A 21,011-nucleotide genomic window follows, 5' to 3' on the forward strand; every position below is an offset into this window, starting at 1 on the left:
GATCTTGCTTCTAAATAAAACCTACAGTTTTTTAATAATTTATTTTTATTTTATGTACATTGATGTTCTGCCTGCATGTCTGTGGGAGGGTGTTCAATCCACTGGAACTGGAGCTACAGACTGCTGTGAGCTGTCATGTGGGTACTGGGAATTGAACCCAGGTCTTCTGGAAGAGTGGACAGTGCTCTTAACTGCTAAGCTATCTTTCTAACCCCAAAACCTGGAATTTTTAACTTGTTTTGTTGTATTTCCATTTTCCCAGAGCTAAGATTATAAGCTTATGATATCATGCCTAACCTTTTGTTCTTGCTGTTGCTGCTGCTGCTGCTGGGGATCAAACCCAGAGTCTTCCAACTGAGCTGCACCCCCAGGCCATTTGTTTGTTTGTTTGGTTGGTTGGTTGGTTGGTTGGTTAGATGGTATTTTGTTTTTTGAGACAAAAGATTTGGAATATAAGCAAGCGAAGGTACAAGGGGGGAAAGATACTTTCCTGGGGGCAAAGCAGCCTGGGTGGAGGCCCTGGAGCACAGAGGGTCTTGCTGGGACACTGAAGGCAGAGTGACAGAGTGAGAGAGAGAGAAGGTGTGAGGACGTGGATTCTACACAAAGGCTCTGGTATTGTATTCCAAGAGAAACAACACTGCTGTGCAGGAGTAGCTGTGAGAAATATGACCTAATTGAATTTTGGAGAAGTTTATCCTACCTGCTGTGGAGAAGGAATCTCGGAGATGCCTGCTGCTTTGTGAAGAGGTATTAGAACTATAGGCCTTACTATAGCGGAATGGTGTACATTTTAAAATCCGGTTTTCTGGGATCAGGAATGTGTAACTCAGATATAAACACTTGCTTTGCCTTACATACATAAGACCTTGGGTTCGGCCCCTAATACTTGCCCCTCAAAAGTTTTCAGAATCCAAATTATGATTCATGTGATAGCGAACAGACCAAAAAAAGTTTTAATAGGAACACCTCTGAATAATCCACCAAATTTAGTTATTATCAAACTTTAATGTGTCTTCACACCAGCCAGGTATTTTGGTTAACTGCAAATTCTTCACTTCTGACAAGCTCCAAGTGCCTGCCTATGACACTGTCCTCACCTTTGGGATAGCAAGTAGCTATTCAAAATTCCATTGTATCCATCCTAATGCCTATCACAGTTACTCTAAATTCTATTGTATCCATCTCCTAATGCCTACACAATTCTTGGTGGTCTAGCCAATTGCCATCTCAAGTATTTAAAACTGGTTTTGTTTTCATTGGCGTGGGGCGGGGAAGGGCAGGGCCTCACTGTATAGCTCAAACTGGCCTGGAACTCATGGCAATCATCCTGCCTCAGGATTACAAGCGTGAGCCACCTGACTTTAAAACTGTGAGTGGTAGGGTCAATGCTGAGGACATGGCTTTTCTGGCTACCTCACTGCCTGAGATCAAGACTTAGCTACACTTCAGAAAGGACAGGGTGTTTATGTGGAAAGAGTCTGAGGCGCCAAAGCTTCAGATCCAGCACCTAAGGAATGCTTTCCATCATTGAGGTTTACTTTGTACCAAGCACTTTCCTTTGCTCATAAGCAGGACAGGATTCAAGAGGCCTGTAGGTTAGTTTCTTGTCCAAGCTCTGCCTTCATTTCATAGCTAACTTGTATTCCTTATTCAAACCAGTGCTAGTTTTTGTTGGGTGACTACAATCCCAAATGTAGAACTTTTCATTTTGTGACTAAAGCTTTGTATTTCTCTAAAGAATTTGTAGAGTATTGCTCCCCATCATTTCAAGCATCTTATGAGAGGTCCTGGATACCCTAAGGCCCCTCCCTCCCTTCTCTCTCTGAGGGAGATTTCTTTATTAGCAATGCAATGTAAATTTGAAAACTTAGTAAAAGGATTAATCTCATAACAGAGAGTGTTAGAGATCATGTTCTAACCAATTGAGATTACACAGTTGGGGGAAAAAACAGGTAGGAAAATTTCACATTGCTCTTTGTTCCTTTAAAGCATCTTTGAAAACAATGGTGGCATCCAATTTAAAGGCAATAAAATCTTAATTATACTTTTAAAATTTCAGGACAGAGGTAAACCAAACAGATAATAGTTCTGTGGACTTGCTACACTGAGGAAGTAATTAATTCTAGTCTCCTTTGGAGAAAGATAAAACTGTGGGTTTATGGGGAGGGGCCTTTGGTTGGGAAGAACACACACACACATGCCAAGGCAGAATCTACCTCTAAACTACACACATCCCAGAGCCAATAAAAGTGATATTAATCTCCCCAGAAATACTCGTTCCCTCTTCCAAGCAGGGTCCGGCTGCTTCCTCTGCCCTCCAACAGACCCAATTTGCTGGCGTCTTTCCAGTCAATGCTGTATCGTTTTCAGTTTGGATCGCTCCCCTTTCTAGTGTTCAAAGACGCGATTAAAGTGTTTAATGGGCCTGGTTGGGCGGGGGGGGGGGGGGGGGGGGGCGGGGGAGGCAAATCCGCCCGAAGATTGGGTTTGCTCCCCTGGCGCTGGCAGAGCGCTGGACAGGAAACTCTGGAAGGCAGCCAGAGGAAAGTGAAGTTCCTGGCGCGAGCGCGTGTCCTACTCAAAGAACCCGGCGCTAGCGCATTCTTCGTGCAGTTATTGGCTGGGACTCTGTGTGCCGCTGTCGGCCAATGAAGACGCAGGAGATCTGGCCCGGGCCCGTCCCCTTTCGGCGCCCCGGGATGAGACAGAGACTGAACAGCGGGCGAACAAATCAGCGGCGCCCAGAAAGCCATGTCGGACTCGGCGCCCAGCGCCCAAGCGCTAACCCGCTGAAAGTTTCTCTGCGAAACCTCCGGGACCACCTGGACCCCGCCCAGAGGAGCTGCTTTTGAGTGAGATGGTCGCAGAGGCCCGGAGCAGCGGACTGGTAAGCCCCGGGAGAACGGTGGGAGTTTTGCTTCTGCTAGCTGCCTTGACCAAGGCTTCCACCATCATTCACTATGAAATCCTGGAGGAGAGAGAGAAGGGTTTCCCCGTGGGTAACGTGGTCACGGATCTTGGTTTGGATCTCGGCAGCCTGTCGGCCCGCAGACTCCGGGTGGTGTCCGGAGCTAGCCGTAGGTTCTTTGAGGTGAACTGGGAGACTGGAGAAATGTTCGTCAACGATCGTCTGGACCGAGAGGAGCTGTGTGGGACGCTTCCCTCCTGCACTGTAACTCTGGAGTTGGTGGTGGAGAACCCGCTGGAGCTATTCAGCGCGGAAGTGGTGGTGCAGGACATCAACGACAACAATCCCTCTTTCCCCACCGGGGAAATGAAATTGGAGATTAGCGAGGCCATGGCGCCGGGGACGCGCTTTCCGCTCGAGAGCGCGCACGATCCCGATGTGGGAAGCAACTCTTTACAAACCTATGAGCTGAGCCACAACGAATACTTTGCGCTCCGTGTGCAGACTCGAGAGGACGGCACAAAATACGCGGAGCTGGTCTTGGAGCGCGCCCTGGATTGGGAACGGGAGCCAAATGTCCAGTTGGTGCTCACGGCGGTGGACGGAGGAACCCCAGCTCGCTCCGCCAGCCTTCCAATTCGTATCACAGTGCTGGACGCGAATGACAATGCGCCCGCCTTCAATCAGTCTTTGTATCGGGCGCGCGTCCGGGAGGATGCACCCCCCGGCACGCGCGTCGCCCAGGTTCGTGCAACTGATCTGGATGAAGGCCTCAACGGAGAAATCGTTTACTCCTTCGGCAGCCACAACCGTGCTGGGGTGAGGGAGCTATTCGCCTTAGACCTTGTAACGGGGGTGCTGACAATCAAGGGTCGCCTGGACTTCGAAGACACCAAACTCCATGAGATTTACATCCAGGCCAAAGACAAGGGTGCCAATCCCGAAGGAGCACATTGCAAAGTACTGGTAGAGGTTGTGGACGTGAATGACAATGCCCCGGAAATCACAGTCACCTCCGTGTACAGTCCAGTACCTGAGGATGCACCTCTGGGGACTGTCATCGCTTTGCTCAGTGTGACTGATCTGGATGCTGGCGAGAACGGGCTGGTGAGCTGCGAGGTTCCACCGGGTCTCCCCTTCAGCCTGACTTCTTCCCTCAAGAATTACTTCACTTTAAAAACCAGCGCAGCACTGGATCGCGAGACCATGCCAGAATACAACCTCAGCATCACAGCTCGAGACTCGGGAACTCCCTCTCTCTCAGCTCTTACAACGGTGCGGGTCCAAGTGTCCGACATCAACGACAATCCTCCTCAGTCTTCCCAATCTTCCTACGATGTTTATGTTGAGGAAAATAACCCCCCTGGAGTTCCTATATTAAACCTAAGTGTCTGGGACCCCGACGCCCCGCACAATGCCCGCCTTTCCTTCTTTCTCTTGGAGCCAGGAGCGGAAACTGGGCTCGTGGGTCGCTATTTCACAATAAATCGTGACAATGGAGTCTTGACAACCTTAGTACCCCTGGACTACGAGGGTCAGAGAGAGTTCCAACTAACGGCTCACGTAAACGACGGGGGTACCCCCGTCTTGGCCACCAACATTAGCGTGAACATATTTGTTACTGACCGCAATGACAACGCCCCCCAGGTCCTGTATCCCCGGCCTGGCCAGAGTTCGGTGGAGATGCTGCCTCGAGGTACAGCTGCGGGCCACGTGGTCTCAAGGGTGGTAGGTTGGGACGCTGATGCAGGGCACAATGCCTGGCTCTCCTACAGCCTCTTGGGAGCCTCCAACCAGAGCCTTTTCGCCGTGGGGCTTCACACGGGTCAGATCAGCACTGCTCGCCCAGTTCAGGATACAGATTCACCCAGGCAGATTCTCACAATCTTGATCTCAGACAATGGAGAACCATTGCTCTCCACCACCGCCACCCTGACTGTGTCGGTAACTGAGGAGTCTCCCGAAGCCCGGGCCGAGTTCCCCTCTGGCTCTGCTCCCCGAGAACAGAATAAAAATCTCACCTTTTATCTACTTCTTTCTCTAATCCTGGTCTCTGTGGGGTTCGCAGTCACTGTGTTGGGAGTAATCATATTCAAAGTTTACAAGTGGAAGCGGTCTAGAGACCTATACCGAGCCCCAGTGAGCTCCCTGTACCGAACACCAGGGCCCTCCTTGCAAGCAGACGCGGTGCGAGGAGGCCTGTTGCCGCCGCACCTGTACCATCAGGTGTACCTCACCACGGACTCGCGCCGCAGTGATCCGCTGCTGAAGAAACCTGGTGCCGCCAGCCCACTGGCCAGCCGCCAGAACACCCTGCGAAGCTGCGATCCAGTCTTCTATAGGCAGGTGTTGGGTGCAGAGAGCGCCCCCCCTGGACAGGTAAGAGTTAGCAAGTCATCTTTGAAACGCGTTAATGCTGTTGATTCCTTCACCGCGTTCAGGGAGGTATGGATCTGCTTTGTTGTTGCTGTTGTTTTAAACGATAGTAATTGTTGTTGTTGTTGTTTTCTGAGCATGCTTCCAGACTTTGACCTGTCCTTCCTAGATCGAGCAGCGCCTGTAGGGGGAAGTGACTGGCTAGAGTGTGCTTTGTGCTTTGTGGTCCTATGTCAAGATGGGGATGCCTGTTTGACTCAGTTCAAGCCCTCAGCACTCCTTTCCCACCACAACTAAGCAGTCGTGCTAAGGGCACTTGATCTCAGCACCCAGAGCTCAGCTTGGTTTGCTTTGGAATGAACTTTTGGACACCTCTAAGAGTGTCGGTAGAAACACCTTCTTGTCTGCCCACCTTTTAAGTGTTTGTGACTTCTTCTATATTAAAACTAAGGTGTTGGGGGATGTTAGCTTGTTTCTTTGTTTGAGGCTGGCCTGGAACTCACTGTGAAGACCAGGCTGAGCTCAGACTCAGAGATTTGCCTGCCTCTAAAACTAATGATAGGTTTTTAAAAATATAACCTTCATTAGCCTGCACAATCTTGTACATCATTCTCAAATAATTTATAAAGCGCTCTCGGCATCCTTTAAATTTGTTTCAAGCATGTTATTGGAAATAATGGGCATGTTACCAAATACTGATTGATAATGAGCATTGTAGGAAACGGGAAAATACATAAAAATATGAAGACAAAAATAACTATAGTACCAAAGCTAACCATTTCAATTACAAAAAATAAAATTCATTTTGAAAATAAATCTAGATGGCCCACAAGAACATCAAGTGGTAAAGCCTCTAGGTTCCTGATCTTTCTCCAGCACTGTGTCTTGTTAGGTGTAGACCTACTGGGAAAAGGAGCTGCATTCTTTTCCTTAGAAAGGTAAAGCATTCATCCCTGTGTGATGGAATGCTGGGGAATACAAAGGCTTCTCATTGAGACAGGCAATACACACTCTCAACTGTAGGAGAGTCACTGATGTCTGGTAACTAAGTACATTATTGCTGGTAATTCTTTTTTAGGTATTGTTTGTTTGTTTGTTTTTCAAGACAGGGTTTCTCTGTGTATCCCTGGCTGTCCTGGAACTCACTCTATAGACCAGACTGGCCTCAGACTCAGAGATTCTCCTGCCTCTGCCTCCAGAGTACTGGGATCAAAGGTGTATGCCACCATGACCCAGTTATTGCTGGCAATTCTTGGGTTTGGAAGTTAAACAAAAGGATCTCAGCTACCAACTGAGTCTTGGACCACGTGCTATTCAGCCTCCTTTCTAAGTCTCTTAGATGCAAAGAGGAAACAATATGGGCTTTGTTGGAGCTATTCTGCATGTGCCTGGTTGTCATGGCGGTTAAATGTTATTAGTTATTATTACCACTATTAGTACTTCTTTGTCCAAAAGCTTGAGCTCACTTTGGAAATGAGCAAATATGAAGACAGCCCAAGCTGGCAAAGAAGGGCACATAGGGAGCCTGAGGAAGGGTGACGGCCACATGGAAGAAGATGCTCTTCTGTCAGCTTAGAAGCAACTACAATATTCTCAAACCTGAGTGACCCTTAGAATCACCCAAGGGCCTTTCAAAAATTCCTATGCACAGACCACAGCTCAAATCCGGCAAAGCGCAGCTTCTGGGTGTGGGAGAGGCCCAGGTGATTCCACTGTGCAGACATGTGGTTGAAGACTTTTACCCTAGGACCTGGCAGCCGTCGTTTATTGTTTAAAGCAGAGGGTCACTGTTATTCTTATGTTCACAGAACTGGGTGCCAAAGCCAACTTCATTGAACCAAGCCTAAATAAAAACAAAAATGCTATTATGTTACCTTCTGGCTTTAAATTTTAAAATATTAAATAGAACAACTCTAGAAGAGTTGTATGTAAGGCATACTATGGTATTTCAGTTATCTACAGAGACAGCCCTCCTAAATGATTAGCATCTAGGATTTGTGTCTGTCTGTCTGTCTGTCTAAGTGGCCCAGACTGATCCTTCTGTCTCCACCTCCTGATACTAGGATCACAGGAACAGGATCTTTGGGGCAGCACAAATATAGTTCAGAATTAAAGTATGGTAGTAGTTTCCTCAATTTAGGGTAGATGCATATACAAAAAGACTGAGTTGTTTTCTTTAAATAGGTGAATTGCATGGAATTTCAATTATATTTCAATAAAGCTATTTCTTGAAGCCTAGAAGTAAAGGAGCTGAAGCGATGGCTCAGTGGTTAAGAGCACTTACTGCTTTTGCAGAGGACCTGGCTTGGGTTTCCACTCCCAGCACACATACCATGCAGCTGACAGGTTCCCATAACTACAGTTCCAAGGCATCTGAAGCCCCCGATAGCCTAGGGCACCTGCATGCATGTGGCACATTTTAACTCATGCAGGCATGCACACATACACTCATAAATAAACAGAATCCTTCAAAATAAAACCCAGCAGAAGAGCCAGACATAGTAGCACACACCTTTAATCTCAACGTTTGTGAAGGCAGATGCAGGTAGAGCTCTGTAAGTTCAAAGCCATCCTAGTGGAGCATCATAAATCCCAGGGGAGGCAAAGCTACATAGTGAAACCCTGTCTCAAACAAACAAACAAACAGAAAAAAAACTAGAAGTAGGAGAATCCCATACCTGGCGTAAAAGATAAAATCAAAGATATGTAGAATTGGGCTTTATGATGCTCCAATTCTAGTAAGCAGACTGTTTTAGTGTGAACTTGCAATACCATGTAATACTACAAATACTGTTCGTTCAGCTTTAGATAATATCTTTTCCAATCTGAACTTCAGGTCCTGCATCAAGAAATAAATACAGGGGCTGGAGAGATGACTCAGTGGTTAAGAGCATTGGCTGGTCTTGCAGAGGACCCAGGCTCAATTCCCAGCACCCATGTGGCAGCTCACAACTATCTGTAACTCCAGTTGCAGGGGATTCGATGGACACCCTCACACAGACATACATGCAGACAAAACGCCAATGCAATAAAATAAAAAATAAAGGAAATAAATGTAATACCTACTTTATAAATCTTTAAGCAGTATTTGTTGAGGTAATGACAACATGAATATTCATGGTGTATAATTATCTCCATGTGCTGGACACTGTAAAGGTTGAAAAGTCACTCTCGTCTTATGGTACACATGATACCAGAGGAAATAGGCATAAAAAAAAAGACAATGGATTGGGGCATGGTTATATGCGCCTGTATTTGCAGCAGTTGAGAAGCAGATCTCTGAGTTCAAGGCCAACCAGGCAGGTCATAGTAAGGCCCTGTCTCGGGGTTACTACTGCTGGGATGAAACACCATGACCAAAGCAACTTGGGGAGGAAAGGGTTGATAAAGATTAAGCTTCCACATCACAGTTCATCATCAGTGGAAGTCAAGACAGGAACTCAAGCAGAGCAAGAAACTGGAGGCAAGAGCTGGTGCAGAGGCCATGGAGGGGAGGTGCTTACTGGCTTACTTCCCAAGGTTTGCTCAGCCAGCCCAGGGATGGCCCCACCTACAATGGGCTGGGCCCTCCGCCGTCAATCACTAAGAAAATGCCCTGCAGGCTTGCCTACAGCCTTACTTACTTATGGAGGCATTTTCTCAGTTGAGGCTCCCTCCTCTCTGAGGATTCTAGCTTGGGTCAAGTGCCATAAAACTCAGCCAGCACAGACCCTGTCTAAAGGAAGAAAGGGAGGAAGGCAGGTGATGCGCTTTAAATGCTCTAGGAAATGGAAGGGCAAAGGAGAAGGAGCACCGAGTCAGCATGGGGAAGACAAGGTCTTATAGAGGTGGGTGGCGATGGCTTGAGTGACGAGCTAAAGGTTGAACTGTCAGATGGAAAATGGGGACCAAGGGGGGATTTTCTAGGAAATTCCATCCAAAGAGATCAAGGTGGTTCATTACGGCTGAACAGTGAAGTGTGTGAATCGGTCTGCAGGGATAATCACGTGAAGCAAGTGGTAGGTTTAGATCCTGAATAACCTGGGGGTCATCAGAGTGTTGGTGGTAATTGCTTTACTTTCTAATCCCATATAAAATAATCTTTGCAGGAAAACTGACTCTTCAAAGCAGGTCTCTAATAAAGCCACCACCACACATGCGCGTGCACACACACACACGCACACACACACACACACAGTGCCATTGGCAGTTTTCTTTTTCTGGAGATTATTCTGACAGTCATAAGAGGAATAGATGGGAGACATTAGGGTTGGAGTCAGAGACCAGTTAAACAGCTATAACGATATTTGAGGCTATTGATAGATGCTGGACCCAGCACCAAGGCCATGCAGATGGGGCAAGTGACTGCACAAAGTCTTCAGGCTTGTTGATGGGCATAAGAAACCAAGGACAGGAATCAGTCAAGGGTGGAAACTCCCCACCCCCACCCCCAGACAACTGGATAGATGATTCACTGATAGTGGATTCTGACATCAGCACTTCTGTGGACCAGGCTGATTCATTCAAACCACCATTGTCCCCATGGGAGGAGGCATAGCAGCTTTGTTTTTGTTTTGTATTTCTGGTATGAGGGGCTTGTTTCTTTTTATATAAGAACACAGAATAGCCAGATCTATGAGATTTCAATGTTGGTTGCTGGCTTCCGTACAGTCAACAAGACGATGGTGGGCAGGGACGATATATGGGGATAAGAACACTTCTGTCTGCTGCTGGTTTTGGTAGCTATTGGCAATCTAGGCAAGGATTTGGATGGATTAACAGACCTCATACTTAGATCTGTCTTTCTCTGGCGTGTTTGCTGTCAGAGTACAGCTTTCAGGGGCCCGTGATGTAAAATTGTGCTGTTTCTGAGCTTGTGGCCAGATAGTAGGCAGGCTAAGAAGTCTGAATGAGGGTGGGGGTGGGGTGAGATTAAGTCCCCGGCTACAAGAGGTCCCCCGGGGCTAAGTGAAAGGCTTGTTCTTTTGAAACGGTCTCTGTTGGTAATTAACAATACATCACGAATGCTGTGGTGTCAAATAAAGAGGATTTGTAGGCACAACGTTGGTGGTAGCTGATCCCTATCGTTCAAGAAAGCTGTTAAGTCTGTGAACATTAGCATTCTGCCAGGTAATGAGATCTAGTCCCAGACACTGATTCTTACAGTTTTGGACCGGCTCCCAATTCTGGCTTCCCCCACCTACTTCCATACTGTCCTTGAAATCAGTGAGTAGCTTCCTGTTGTAGCAAATGTCTGAATAAGGTTTGGTTTCTGCTGTGCCTTCTGTTACAATAAAAAACGTGTGCCGTATATATTCAATTGCTTTCATTAACGTGTAAGCCTCTCTGCAAACAGAGGTAAGCTGGGGAGAAGCAGAATTTTGAGAATATGCAGTGCTTCTTATAGGCTGTTGCTTTAATACGACCAGCCCGAGCTACTCATTTAGAATATTGGTTGATGACAACACTGGCTCGAACAAAGTGACCAGTCTCCAATAGCCACTCGTTTTCCGGGGCTGCAGGTTGCTAGGGCTCAGGAGGTAGCTGTTTTCCCCGCGAAAAGGGGCGGGGTGTATCGATGTGTTGGAGGGGGGAAATACATACATGTTTTCTGCCTCTCCATGATGGTAGCGATCCTCGGACATAAACGCGAGTTGAGCAGGAGGAAGGTCGAAAGAAACGTTGGTATTTATTACATTTGGGGGTTTGTGTTTTTTTTGGTGTGTGTGTGTGTTTCCTCCCAATGCTGCGACGCATTAACCCTGCTGCTATTGGGACATTCTCTGCTCAGCCTATTGGCTGAGCCCAGGAGCTGCTGCCTGCCAATCGGATAGTGAAAGGCAGACAAATCTACCCCGCCACCAGCAAAAAACGGCGCGTAACCCTTACTGCGCCGGCGGAGCCGCGCCAGACCTGGCGCGGGGAAGGGAGATAGGTGTCTCCAGCTGCTGTGGCTGTTAGGGGCGGGTCAGCTTCTTTGGCTTCTCCGGACCAAGTAGAGCATTAGCGGACGGCAGCAATGCCCAGCAAGGTGAGAAGCTGGGTAGAAATTTGGTGGGGGGCTACCCTTTTGTTCCTCTTTTGCCACCTGGGCTACGTTTGTGGGCAGATTCGCTACCCGGTCCCAGAGGAGTCACAGGAAGGGACTTTTGTAGGGAATGTCGCCCAAGATTTTCTGCTGGATACAGAGAGTCTATCAGCTCGCAGGCTGCAGGTCGCTGGAGAGGTGAACCAAAGACACTTTCGTGTGGATTTGGACAGCGGAGCCCTGCTCATCAAAAATCCAATCGATCGAGAGGCACTGTGTGGGCTGAGTGCCAGCTGCATCGTGCCCCTGGAGTTTGTAACCGAAGGGCCTTTGGAAATGTACCGAGCAGAGGTTGAGATCGTAGATGTGAATGATCACGCCCCCCGATTTCCGCGGCAGCAGTTGGACTTGGAAATCGGGGAAGCAGCTCCGCCAGGACAGCGTTTCCCCTTGGAAAAGGCTCAGGATGCAGATGTGGGGAGCAATTCCATTAGCAGCTACAGACTAAGCTCCAATGAACACTTTGCCCTGGATGTCAAGAAGCGCAGCGACGGCAGCTTGGTCCCAGAGCTTCTTCTGGAGAAGCCTTTGGATCGTGAAAAGCAATCGGACTACCGCCTGGTGCTAACTGCTGTGGATGGAGGGAACCCCCCTAGATCTGGCACCGCGGAGCTCCGGGTGTCAGTGCTGGATGTGAATGACAACGCCCCAGCCTTCCAGCAATCCAGTTACAGGATCAGCGTGTTGGAGAGTGCGCCAGCGGGCATGGTGCTCATTCAGCTCAATGCCTCTGACCCAGACTTGGGACCTAGTGGTAACGTCACCTTTTCTTTCAGTGGTCACACCCCTGATCGGGTGAGAAACCTCTTTAGCCTTCATCCCACGACTGGAAAGCTTACCCTTCAGGGGCCTCTAGACTTTGAGAGTGAGAATTACTATGAATTTGATGTGAGGGCTCGTGATGGGGGTTCTCCAGCCATGGAGCAACATTGCAGCCTTAGGGTGGATCTCCTAGATGTAAACGACAATGCCCCCCACATCACAGTGACCTCGGAGCTGGGAACTCTACCAGAGAGTGCAGAACCTGGCACTGTGGTGGCTCTCATCAGTGTGCAGGACCCTGACTCTGGGTCAAACGGAGATGTGAGCCTCCGCATCCCTGACCACTTACCATTCGCCCTCAAGTCTGCCTTCAGGAACCAGTTCTCCCTCGTGACAGCTGGGCCCTTGGATAGAGAGGCTAGGTCTAGTTATGACATCATGGTTACTGCTTCTGATGCTGGGAACCCTCCCCTGAGTACCCACAGGACTATTTTCCTCAATATTTCAGATGTGAATGATAACCCACCCTCATTCTTCCAGAGGTCACATGAGGTATTCGTTCCCGAGAACAATCGCCCAGGGGACCTGCTTTGCTCCCTTGCAGCCTCTGACCCTGACTCTGGCTTAAACGCACTAATCTCATACTCTCTTTTAGAGCCCAGAAATCGAGACGTGTCAGCTTCTTCCTTCATTTCTTTGAACCCCCAAACAGGAGCTGTTCACGCGACTAGATCGTTTGACTACGAGCAGACCCAGACACTGCAGTTTGAGGTGCAGGCCAGGGACAGGGGCAGCCCGCCACTCAGCAGCACAGTCACAGTGCGCCTGTTTGTGCTGGACCTCAATGACAACGCCCCGGCCGTGCTGCGCCCTCGGGCCAGGCCTGGTTCCTTATGTCCACAAGCACTGCCCCCATCCGTTGGTGCTGGGCACCTAGTCACAAAGGTGACAGCTGTGGACTTGGATTCAGGTTACAATGCCTGGGTTTCCTATCAGCTCCTGGAAGCCCCGGATCCCAGCCTCTTTGCCGTCTCCAGATACGCTGGGGAAGTACGGACAGCTGTTCCCATCCCAGCTGACCTCCCACCCCAGAAGCTGGTCATTGTGGTGAAGGACAGCGGTAGCCCACCACTCTCTACCTCTGTTACTCTCCTGGTGTCTTTAGAGGAAGACACCCATCCAGTTGTCCCCGATCTTCGAGAATCGTCAGCTCCCAGGGAAGGAGAATCCCGTCTAACCCTCTACTTGGCTGTGTCCTTAGTGGCAATCTGCTTTGTGTCCTTTGGTTCTTTCGTGGCCCTGCTCTCTAAGTGTCTTCGCGGGGCTGCCTGTGGAGTGACGTGCTTTCCTGCTGGCACCTGTGCCTGTCTCAGCAGATCTCGGAGGAGGGAGGGGCTTCCTCCTTCCAATGGGATCCTCCGAATCCAGCTCGGGTCGGAAGATCCTATCAAGTTTGTTGATGTGGGAGGCCACTCTCATGGCTGTACACCATTGGCTTCCGCACCCACTCGGAGTGACAGCTTCATGATGGTGAAGTCACCCAGTGCACCTATGGCAGGGGAGCCTGTGCGCCCAAGCTGTCCACCATCTGATCTTCTCTATGGGCTCGAGGTGAGACCTTTGCAGGCTCAGCCAGTGCTTGGGGGTTGTTGTGATCCAGACATGTGGCTGGGCCAATTGCCAGAGAGTCCTGGCCTCTCTGGAAGAGCCCACAGTGATGTCACCATTTTTGTGAGTATCAGCTGTGCTGTAAATGCTGTGCTCTACAAGTGTCTGAGTTGATTAATGATTGGAACTTGGGGGTGGGTAATGCCCATAGATTGGAACTTGGGGTGAGTAATGTCCACATTGGAGAGTAAGAAATAAATTAACTGGTCATCAAGACCCAAGCTGTTGTGGCAGCGTGCTGATGGAGCATAGGGGCACTGAAGTGTCATGCACAGGTGTGGGCTGGGCCAGGAAATCACCTAAACCCAGCACTTCTTCCTCTGTTCTGTGAGAATGAGAGGATTGTGTTCTGGAGAACATTACCTCTGGGTTACCACTTCCAACTGGTTTGATGGTAGACTATAAAAATCTTTGCCCCATGTTGTCTAGTATCCTGTAACCCAATGTGAAGGGAACTGTTTATTTGAAAAGATAGCAGAGTCCGAAAAAGAAAAAAAAAAAAAGTGCCAAGGGAGGAGAGTGGTGCAAATCAAAGCGGTAGCAGAGGATCTTTCTAGGGGACTCCTGATAGTCCCCACTGGGGTGCTGAACTACATACGGTAAACTGGGAACAGGACTGGGGTGAGGGTGCATCTGTTACCTCCTAGTGGGGAGCAGTAGGTGAAGTCACTCAGTGTCAGAAAATCATTCACAGTTAAAGAATTCACAGAGACAGACATTCTGGAAATCTTTAGGGAAGGTTTTGAATTCACTGAAACCATAAAGCCCAGAGGCCACGTCTGGCCTCTGGTCACCCTCCAAGGTAGCCTAGATCTGCGTAGAAGTGTTCCCTATCCCATAAACTGTGGTGCTCTGTTCACGTTCTGAGTTTAGGGCTTCCGGAAAGTCCTTTAGCCACCCACAGACATTGCTGGGGAGCAGGACAAGACTTTGGAAGGTTCAGACAAAGCTTTAGGAGTATTTAGCAGGATGACGGCAGTGGGGTGGGGGGACCCCATGTGGACTTTGCATCTCCACAAGGACAAATTTTTGCTGGTTCAACCAAACAGTGGAAGCTTCTGAAGTCCTGCAGGAAGTTGCTGGGACAGAACGCTAAGGAGTTTTGTACCATTTTAATCATCCCCGTTGAGCACCATCTGAGCCGCCAAACTTCACTGCCAAGGGGGCTGAACCAACCTGCAGCGCGAGTGAGTGGGGAGGCAGGAGGCTTCTGTGACACAGATTTTTCAGCGACGGTTCCCAAGGTTTCCAGGGCTGAGAAGACTTTATAATTGGTTGAGAGCAGACAGACTTTTTGACCAATCAAACTTAGAACTGAGGTGGGAGATCTGCTCTTCCGGCCTGCCTCTCCTCCTCCAGTTCCCTAGCTCCACTTACATTTAACTCCCCTCCCCCACCCACCCCCGCCAGTTGGTGACTAAGAAAGGCTGCAGGCAGGCAAACCTCAGAGCAGTTTTTAAGAGGCTGGAAGGAGACGTAAGAGACTTCAGCTCCTGCATTCCAAGCGCTTGGTTTACCTTGGAGACAGGACAGCACAGTTACTCTCCACGAAGGGACTTCTGGGTCATGGGAGCTATGGCATCCCCACAGCTCGCTGGGAAATGGCAAGTGCTGTCTGTGTTGTCCTTGTGCTGCTGTGGCTGGGTGGCTGGGCAGCTCCGTTATTCAGTGGTGGAAGAGTCTGAGCCGGGGACTTTGGTGGGGAATGTGGCTCAGGATCTGGGCTTAAAGGTGACAGATCTGTTGAGCCGCAGGCTGCGATTGGGCTCTGAGGAGAATGGGCGCTATTTTTCCCTGAGCTTGACGAGTGGAGCTTTGGCAGTGAATGTAAAGATTGACCGAGAGAGCCTGTGTGGCGCCAGCACTAGCTGCCTGCTGCCTGTCCAGGTAGTGACTGAACACCCCCTGGAGCTCATTCGTGTAGAGGTAGAGATCCTGGATCTCAATGACAACTCTCCCAGCTTTGCCACTCCTGAGCGAGAGATGCGAATCTCAGAATCTGCTGCACCAGGAGCCAGATTCCCACTGGACAGTGCTCAGGACCCAGATGTGGGCACCAACACTGTGAGCTTTTATACTCTAAGCCCCAACAGTCACTTCTCTCTGAACGTGAAGACCCTAAAAGACGGGAAGCTATTCCCAGAGCTAGTACTAGAGCAGCAGCTAGACCGTGAAGCTCAGGCAAGGCATCAGCTGGTGCTCACTGCTGTGGATGGGGGAACCCCAGCCCGCTCAGGGACCAGCCTTATCTCTGTCATTGTGCTGGATGTCAATGATAATGCTCCAACCTTCCAGTCCTCAGTTCTACGAGTGGGACTCCCAGAGAACACACCCCCAGGTACACTGCTGCTCCGTCTCAATGCCACTGATCCAGACGAGGGCACCAATGGCCAGCTAGACTACTCTTTTGGAGACCACACATCTGAAGCAGTAAAGAATCTCTTTGGCTTGGATCCTAGCAGTGGAGCCATCCATGTGTTGGGTCCAGTAGATTTTGAGGAGTCGAATTTCTATGAAATCCATGCAAGAGCCAGAGACCAGGGGCAGCCAGCCATGGAGGGCCACTGTGTGATTCAAGTGGATGTAGGGGATGCTAACGACAATGCCCCTGAGGTGCTCCTGGCATCTTTGGTCAACCCTGTCCTAGAGAGCACCCCAGTGGGCACAGTAGTGGGGCTGTTTAATGTGCGGGATCGAGACTCAGGTAGAAATGGAGAGGTGAAGCTGGCTATATCTCCAGACCTGCCGTTTCAGATCAGGCCTTCTGAAAACCACTACTCCCTGCTAACCAGCCAGCCTTTGGACCGAGAAACCACACCCCATTATATCATCGACCTGCGGGCCAGTGATGCTGGATCACCTCCCCTACACACACATCTCACCATCAGGCTGAACATTTCCGATGTTAATGACAACGCACCCCAGTTCACCCAACAGCTCTACACTGCTTATATCTCAGAAAACCGGCCGCCAGGCTCTCTCCTCTGTACTGTGGCTGCCTCAGATCCAGACACGGGGGATAATGCCCGCCTCACCTATTCTATTGTAGGAAGTCAAATTCAGGGAGCCCCGGCCTCCTCTTTTGTGTACGTCAACCCTGAGGATGGACGAGTCTTTGCCCAGCGGACCTTTGACTATGAATTGCTACAGATGCTGCGAATTGTGGTGGGGGTCCGAGATTCCGGCTCCCCCCCACTGCACGCGAACACATCTCTCCACGTGTTTGTCCTTGACCAGAACGATAAAGCCCCGGCCGTGCTGCACCCACGACCTGGAAGGGAGCTCTCGGCCCCCCAACGTCTTCCTCGCTCTGCTCCTGCGGGTTCTTTGGTCACCAAGGTGACAGCTGTGGATGCTGATGCGGGTCACAATGCGTGGCTCTCTTACTCTCTGTCACCACAGTCCACATCCCCTGGACTGTTCCTTGTGTCTGCACACTCTGGGGAGGTGCGCACTGCCCGGGCCTTATCGGAGGAAGACTCTGACAGCCAGCAGGTGGTGGTCCTGGTGAGGGACAATGGTGACCCTTCCCTGTCCTCCACAGCAACAGTACTGCTGCTTCTGGAGGATGAGGATGCAGAGGAAATGCCTAAATCCAGCGACTTCCTCACACACCCTCCTGAGCGCTCAGACCTCACCCTTTACCTCATAGTGGCTCTGGCAACTGTCAGTCTCTTATCCTTAGTTACCTTCACTTTCATGTCAGCTAAGTGTCTGAGGGGACGTGAAGATGGGGACCGGGGTGGGGGCCAGTGTTGCAGGGGCCAGGACTCCCCCTCCAGGGAGTTCTACAAGCAGTCCAGCCCCAACCTGCAGGTGAGTGCCGATGGCACGCTAAAGTATATGGAGGTGACCCTGCGGCCCACAGACTCTCAGAGCCATTGCTACAGGACGTGCTTTTCACCGGCCTCCGACGGCAGTGACTTCACTTTCCTCAGGCCCCTCAGCGTTCAGCAGCCCTCAGCCCTGGCGCTGGAACCTGAGGCCTTGCGTTCCCGTTCTAGTACGCTGAGGGAGCGGAGCCAGGTGAGGGCTGGGTGCTCCATGCGACCCTCGGGGACGGGGGCACGTCGGGGAAGCTGCCCGGTCCACCTAAGGGGCTTTGATCCTGTGCTCTGTTTGTACCGAGCTGGCTGCATTTGAACATGGACAGTCGGAGTGGTCGAGTCAGAGGTGGGGTTTTGAGCATCCGGGGGTGGTGGTGTTTATGGGCGGAGAGAAGGGGGCTAACCTCCTGTGCCCCCTACAGAAAAGGCTGGCGCCCCGCACAGGTACTGGTGAATTCACACTGACCTGACAGATGCTGGGGTCCCGCATGGAGGTCACCACAGACCCACGCGGCCAACCTCCTTGGCGCCGGCTCCAGTGCTATCTGCCACTCTTGAGGCTTTCTGCTCTTTTTCTCCCTACTCTCACGATCCGTGACGTCATCGTTTAACTTCAACTCTACTTATTCCAGCTCTAGCCAACCACTGCGGCCGCCAGGTGTTCGGCTAGGGCCGACTGGTTGTCTTCGGTGCTGATCACACCCATGCGCCGCCCCTTTCCTCCCCAACTAGCCCCTCGGGTCTCTCCGGAAGCGCACGCGGTTAACTAATACCTGGTGAGGTTCCCAGGTGGCTCCTGCCCGGGATAAAGTCAGGACTCAGGAATTTCTCTCCAGCCCTCCCACCACGCCCCGCCCCCGCAGACGGGGTTACATCCGCCCCTAAAGTCCTGAGGCAGGAGTGACGCTGGCCCTCTGGGGTGGAACCTGCTAGCCCCAGGTCTGGCTGGCCCTGGGGCTATGTACTGAGTCCCTCACTCTCAGTACCTGTGCCCCTCTTAAAATACAAGGCCTTGGTTGGGCAATAAGCAGTCCTAGGACTGCAGGCCTAGGACCCCGGTAGCAACAGCGACCCCTTGCTCCCCCTGCTCTGGGGATTCAAAACTAGGCTTTGGCTCCGTCGTAAATGTGCCCAGAGATCTGGGGTCAGAATTTGAGGAGGATTGATCAGAGTACCTGAGACTCTTGACAAATCTTCCTTCCTCTGACTGAGGGGAAACCACAGCTTCTGCCAGATGCCAGAGGTAGCCCTCAAAGCCGGGGGAAACAGAAATGGTAAAATCATGTCTCCACAAACAAAGAAGCTTTTATTCAAAAAGTCTGTCCATTCTCCTCCACCCTGCCTCTTCTGTATGGAGTTTATATTTTTGAAACATCTCCAGATACTTCTGATAGTTGCTTGAGAGAGCCCTACTACACACCTCCTTAAAGAGCCAGAAGCACTCGGAAAGCAGAGGCAGGAGGACCTCTGTTGAGTTTGACTGATCAACAGAGAGAATTCCAGGACAGCCAGGGCTCTACAAAGAGACCCTGTCTTGAAAAACAAAACAAAATAGAAACAAACAAAATCAGAATATTTCATGTGCCCTCCTATGTTCCTGGATTGTTATTAGCCCAATGGTAATTACTTTCGCAGAGGTCAAGCAAGTCGCTCAAATTCGGAATAAATGATACTAAAGAGTCTAACCCAGGTCTGTTGAACTTTGGTGTATGCTTTGAACTGCTTGGCACTTGAAGTTTATAGAGCTGGACAAAAGATGGTTGGCCTCTGTTAGGATGAGACCAGATGGAGGGATGGGGAGATTAGGACCTCAAATGCGGCAGAAAGGCTTTGGAGCTCCCCTTTCTCTGCAGCCCTCGCTGAACAAACTTGCTCCTGCTGTTTCCACAGGGGTGTAGAGTTTTGCTAGGCTTCCTGTCTGATCACAATCCTGCACCCTCATGCACCTTCTGCAGTCAAAGGGGACAGTGGCTAAGGGTCTGCACCCTTCTCCATGGCAGCCCCGGACCGGTGCTCACGGCACCCGATGCACCTTCTGGGTTCCACTCACACCGCTGTCACTTGGGAGTCTCAGTGTGAGTCACTGGCAAGTCCCGGGTCTTCCTTCTCCCCAGTGTAATGAGAGATGCTCACACTCTCTTCTCCTGGGAACCTGGGTGAGAATTAATTACCAGCCCGTCCCAGGAACTGGAAGAGACTTGACTGTAGGAGACCGTGTGGTGGGGTGATACCACATACCCCGAAGAACCCGCGGAACTCGGAAATTAAGCGATGGCCAGCGGGGCCCTGCACATCAAGCTGGGCGCGAGAGGGCTGCAGCTGGGGACTTGGAAGGCTGCAGAGACCGTAGAATGTGGTTCCTCAGAACTCCATCCCACAGCCGTTTTCTCTGCCTTGGACAGAGCTGCCTTGTTCTATCTCCTTGGTCACGGGCCATTGTGTGGCATGAAGTTCTGGGGGTGAGAGGCATCCTGGGGCTTGGATGCCCTATAAAGGCCCAGGCTGGCATGACTCCTAAATTAATAATGTATTTAGCTGTGGGAAGAGGTCTTTGAGAGCGAGGGCCTGGAGGAGGTGCCACTTCGCAGCTTGGCACGACAAGGGTTACCCAGAGCAGCAGCCATCTTGCTCCAGCCGCTGCTTTGTTCCCAGCCGAGGAACTGAATGGCTCCTTTCTAGGGCTGGTGGATTTTAAACGCCTCTCTGCTATTTGAGGAGGGGGCGCTTTGCCGCACTTTCCCCCCAGCTCCACAGAAGACACTTTCAGTGTCTTGAATTTTGGCTCAGATGTTCTGAGTCTGGGACAGGAAAAAAAGGGATCCATTTCTTCGGCAAAGAAATATGTGCTTATTCACAGTGATCCTAATAAATATTTTGTTAGTCTCTGGGTTGGTTCTCCCCACCCCCACCTTTAGAGATGTGCCTACCCTCCCCCATCTTATCCCCTTTCCTTCTTCCTTTGCTCGCTCCCCACCCCCATCCCCTGGGATCCGTAGCCTCTCACCACTGTTAGGTACTCAGCCACTCTCCCTCTGTTTTCTCCACAGCAAGCCCCGCCCAACACCGACTGGCGTTTCTCTCAAGCCCAGAGACCCGGCACAAGCGGGTAGGTGACAGAATCTCCAGCCCACCCTCTTCTCTGCGGCATTTTCTCGGTGATGACGTGGGAGGAGATGAGGGGAGGGCTCGGTATTTTCGACAAATGGCTTCTTCCCTCATTTCACGATTTCAAGGAGGCTTTTGTGTCTTGGGTGCTGCTATACAGACCCCCAGGAAGAAGAGATGACTACTCCAACCTATTTTGGAAGCAAAATTCACCCACTCACCCTCTTCCTTCTCCCAGTCACAAGCACATTTTCCTATCTCCTGAAGGCTCCTTAGGACCCAGGGATAGACGGGT

General features: G+C 50.5%; 1 protein-coding gene across 29 annotated transcripts in view; it reads left to right on the forward strand.

The window, feature by feature from the left end:
* LOC126491964 (protocadherin gamma-C4) overlaps positions 1–21,011 on the forward strand; it is a 182,201-nt gene that overhangs the window by 145,303 nt on the left and 15,887 nt on the right. For 24 of the 29 annotated variants that reach the window (XM_050127992.1, XM_050127991.1, XM_050127990.1 and 21 more), the window contains one exon: positions 20,659–20,717. In XM_050127992.1, coding sequence (XP_049983949.1) covers positions 20,659–20,717 — 59 coding nt within the window. Of the gene's footprint in view, positions 1–2,543; positions 5,291–10,194; positions 13,728–13,775; positions 17,811–20,658; positions 20,718–21,011 lie in introns of those variants that run through there. The other 5 variants (XM_050127981.1, XM_050127984.1, XM_050128011.1 and 2 more) reach the window with 5 other exon arrangements.

Source organism: Alexandromys fortis, unplaced genomic scaffold (genome assembly GCF_014885135.2).
Source record: "Alexandromys fortis isolate MF-2015 unplaced genomic scaffold, M_Fortis_MF-2015_v1.1 scaffold_283, whole genome shotgun sequence".
Taxonomy (NCBI): domain Eukaryota; kingdom Metazoa; phylum Chordata; class Mammalia; order Rodentia; family Cricetidae; genus Alexandromys; species Alexandromys fortis.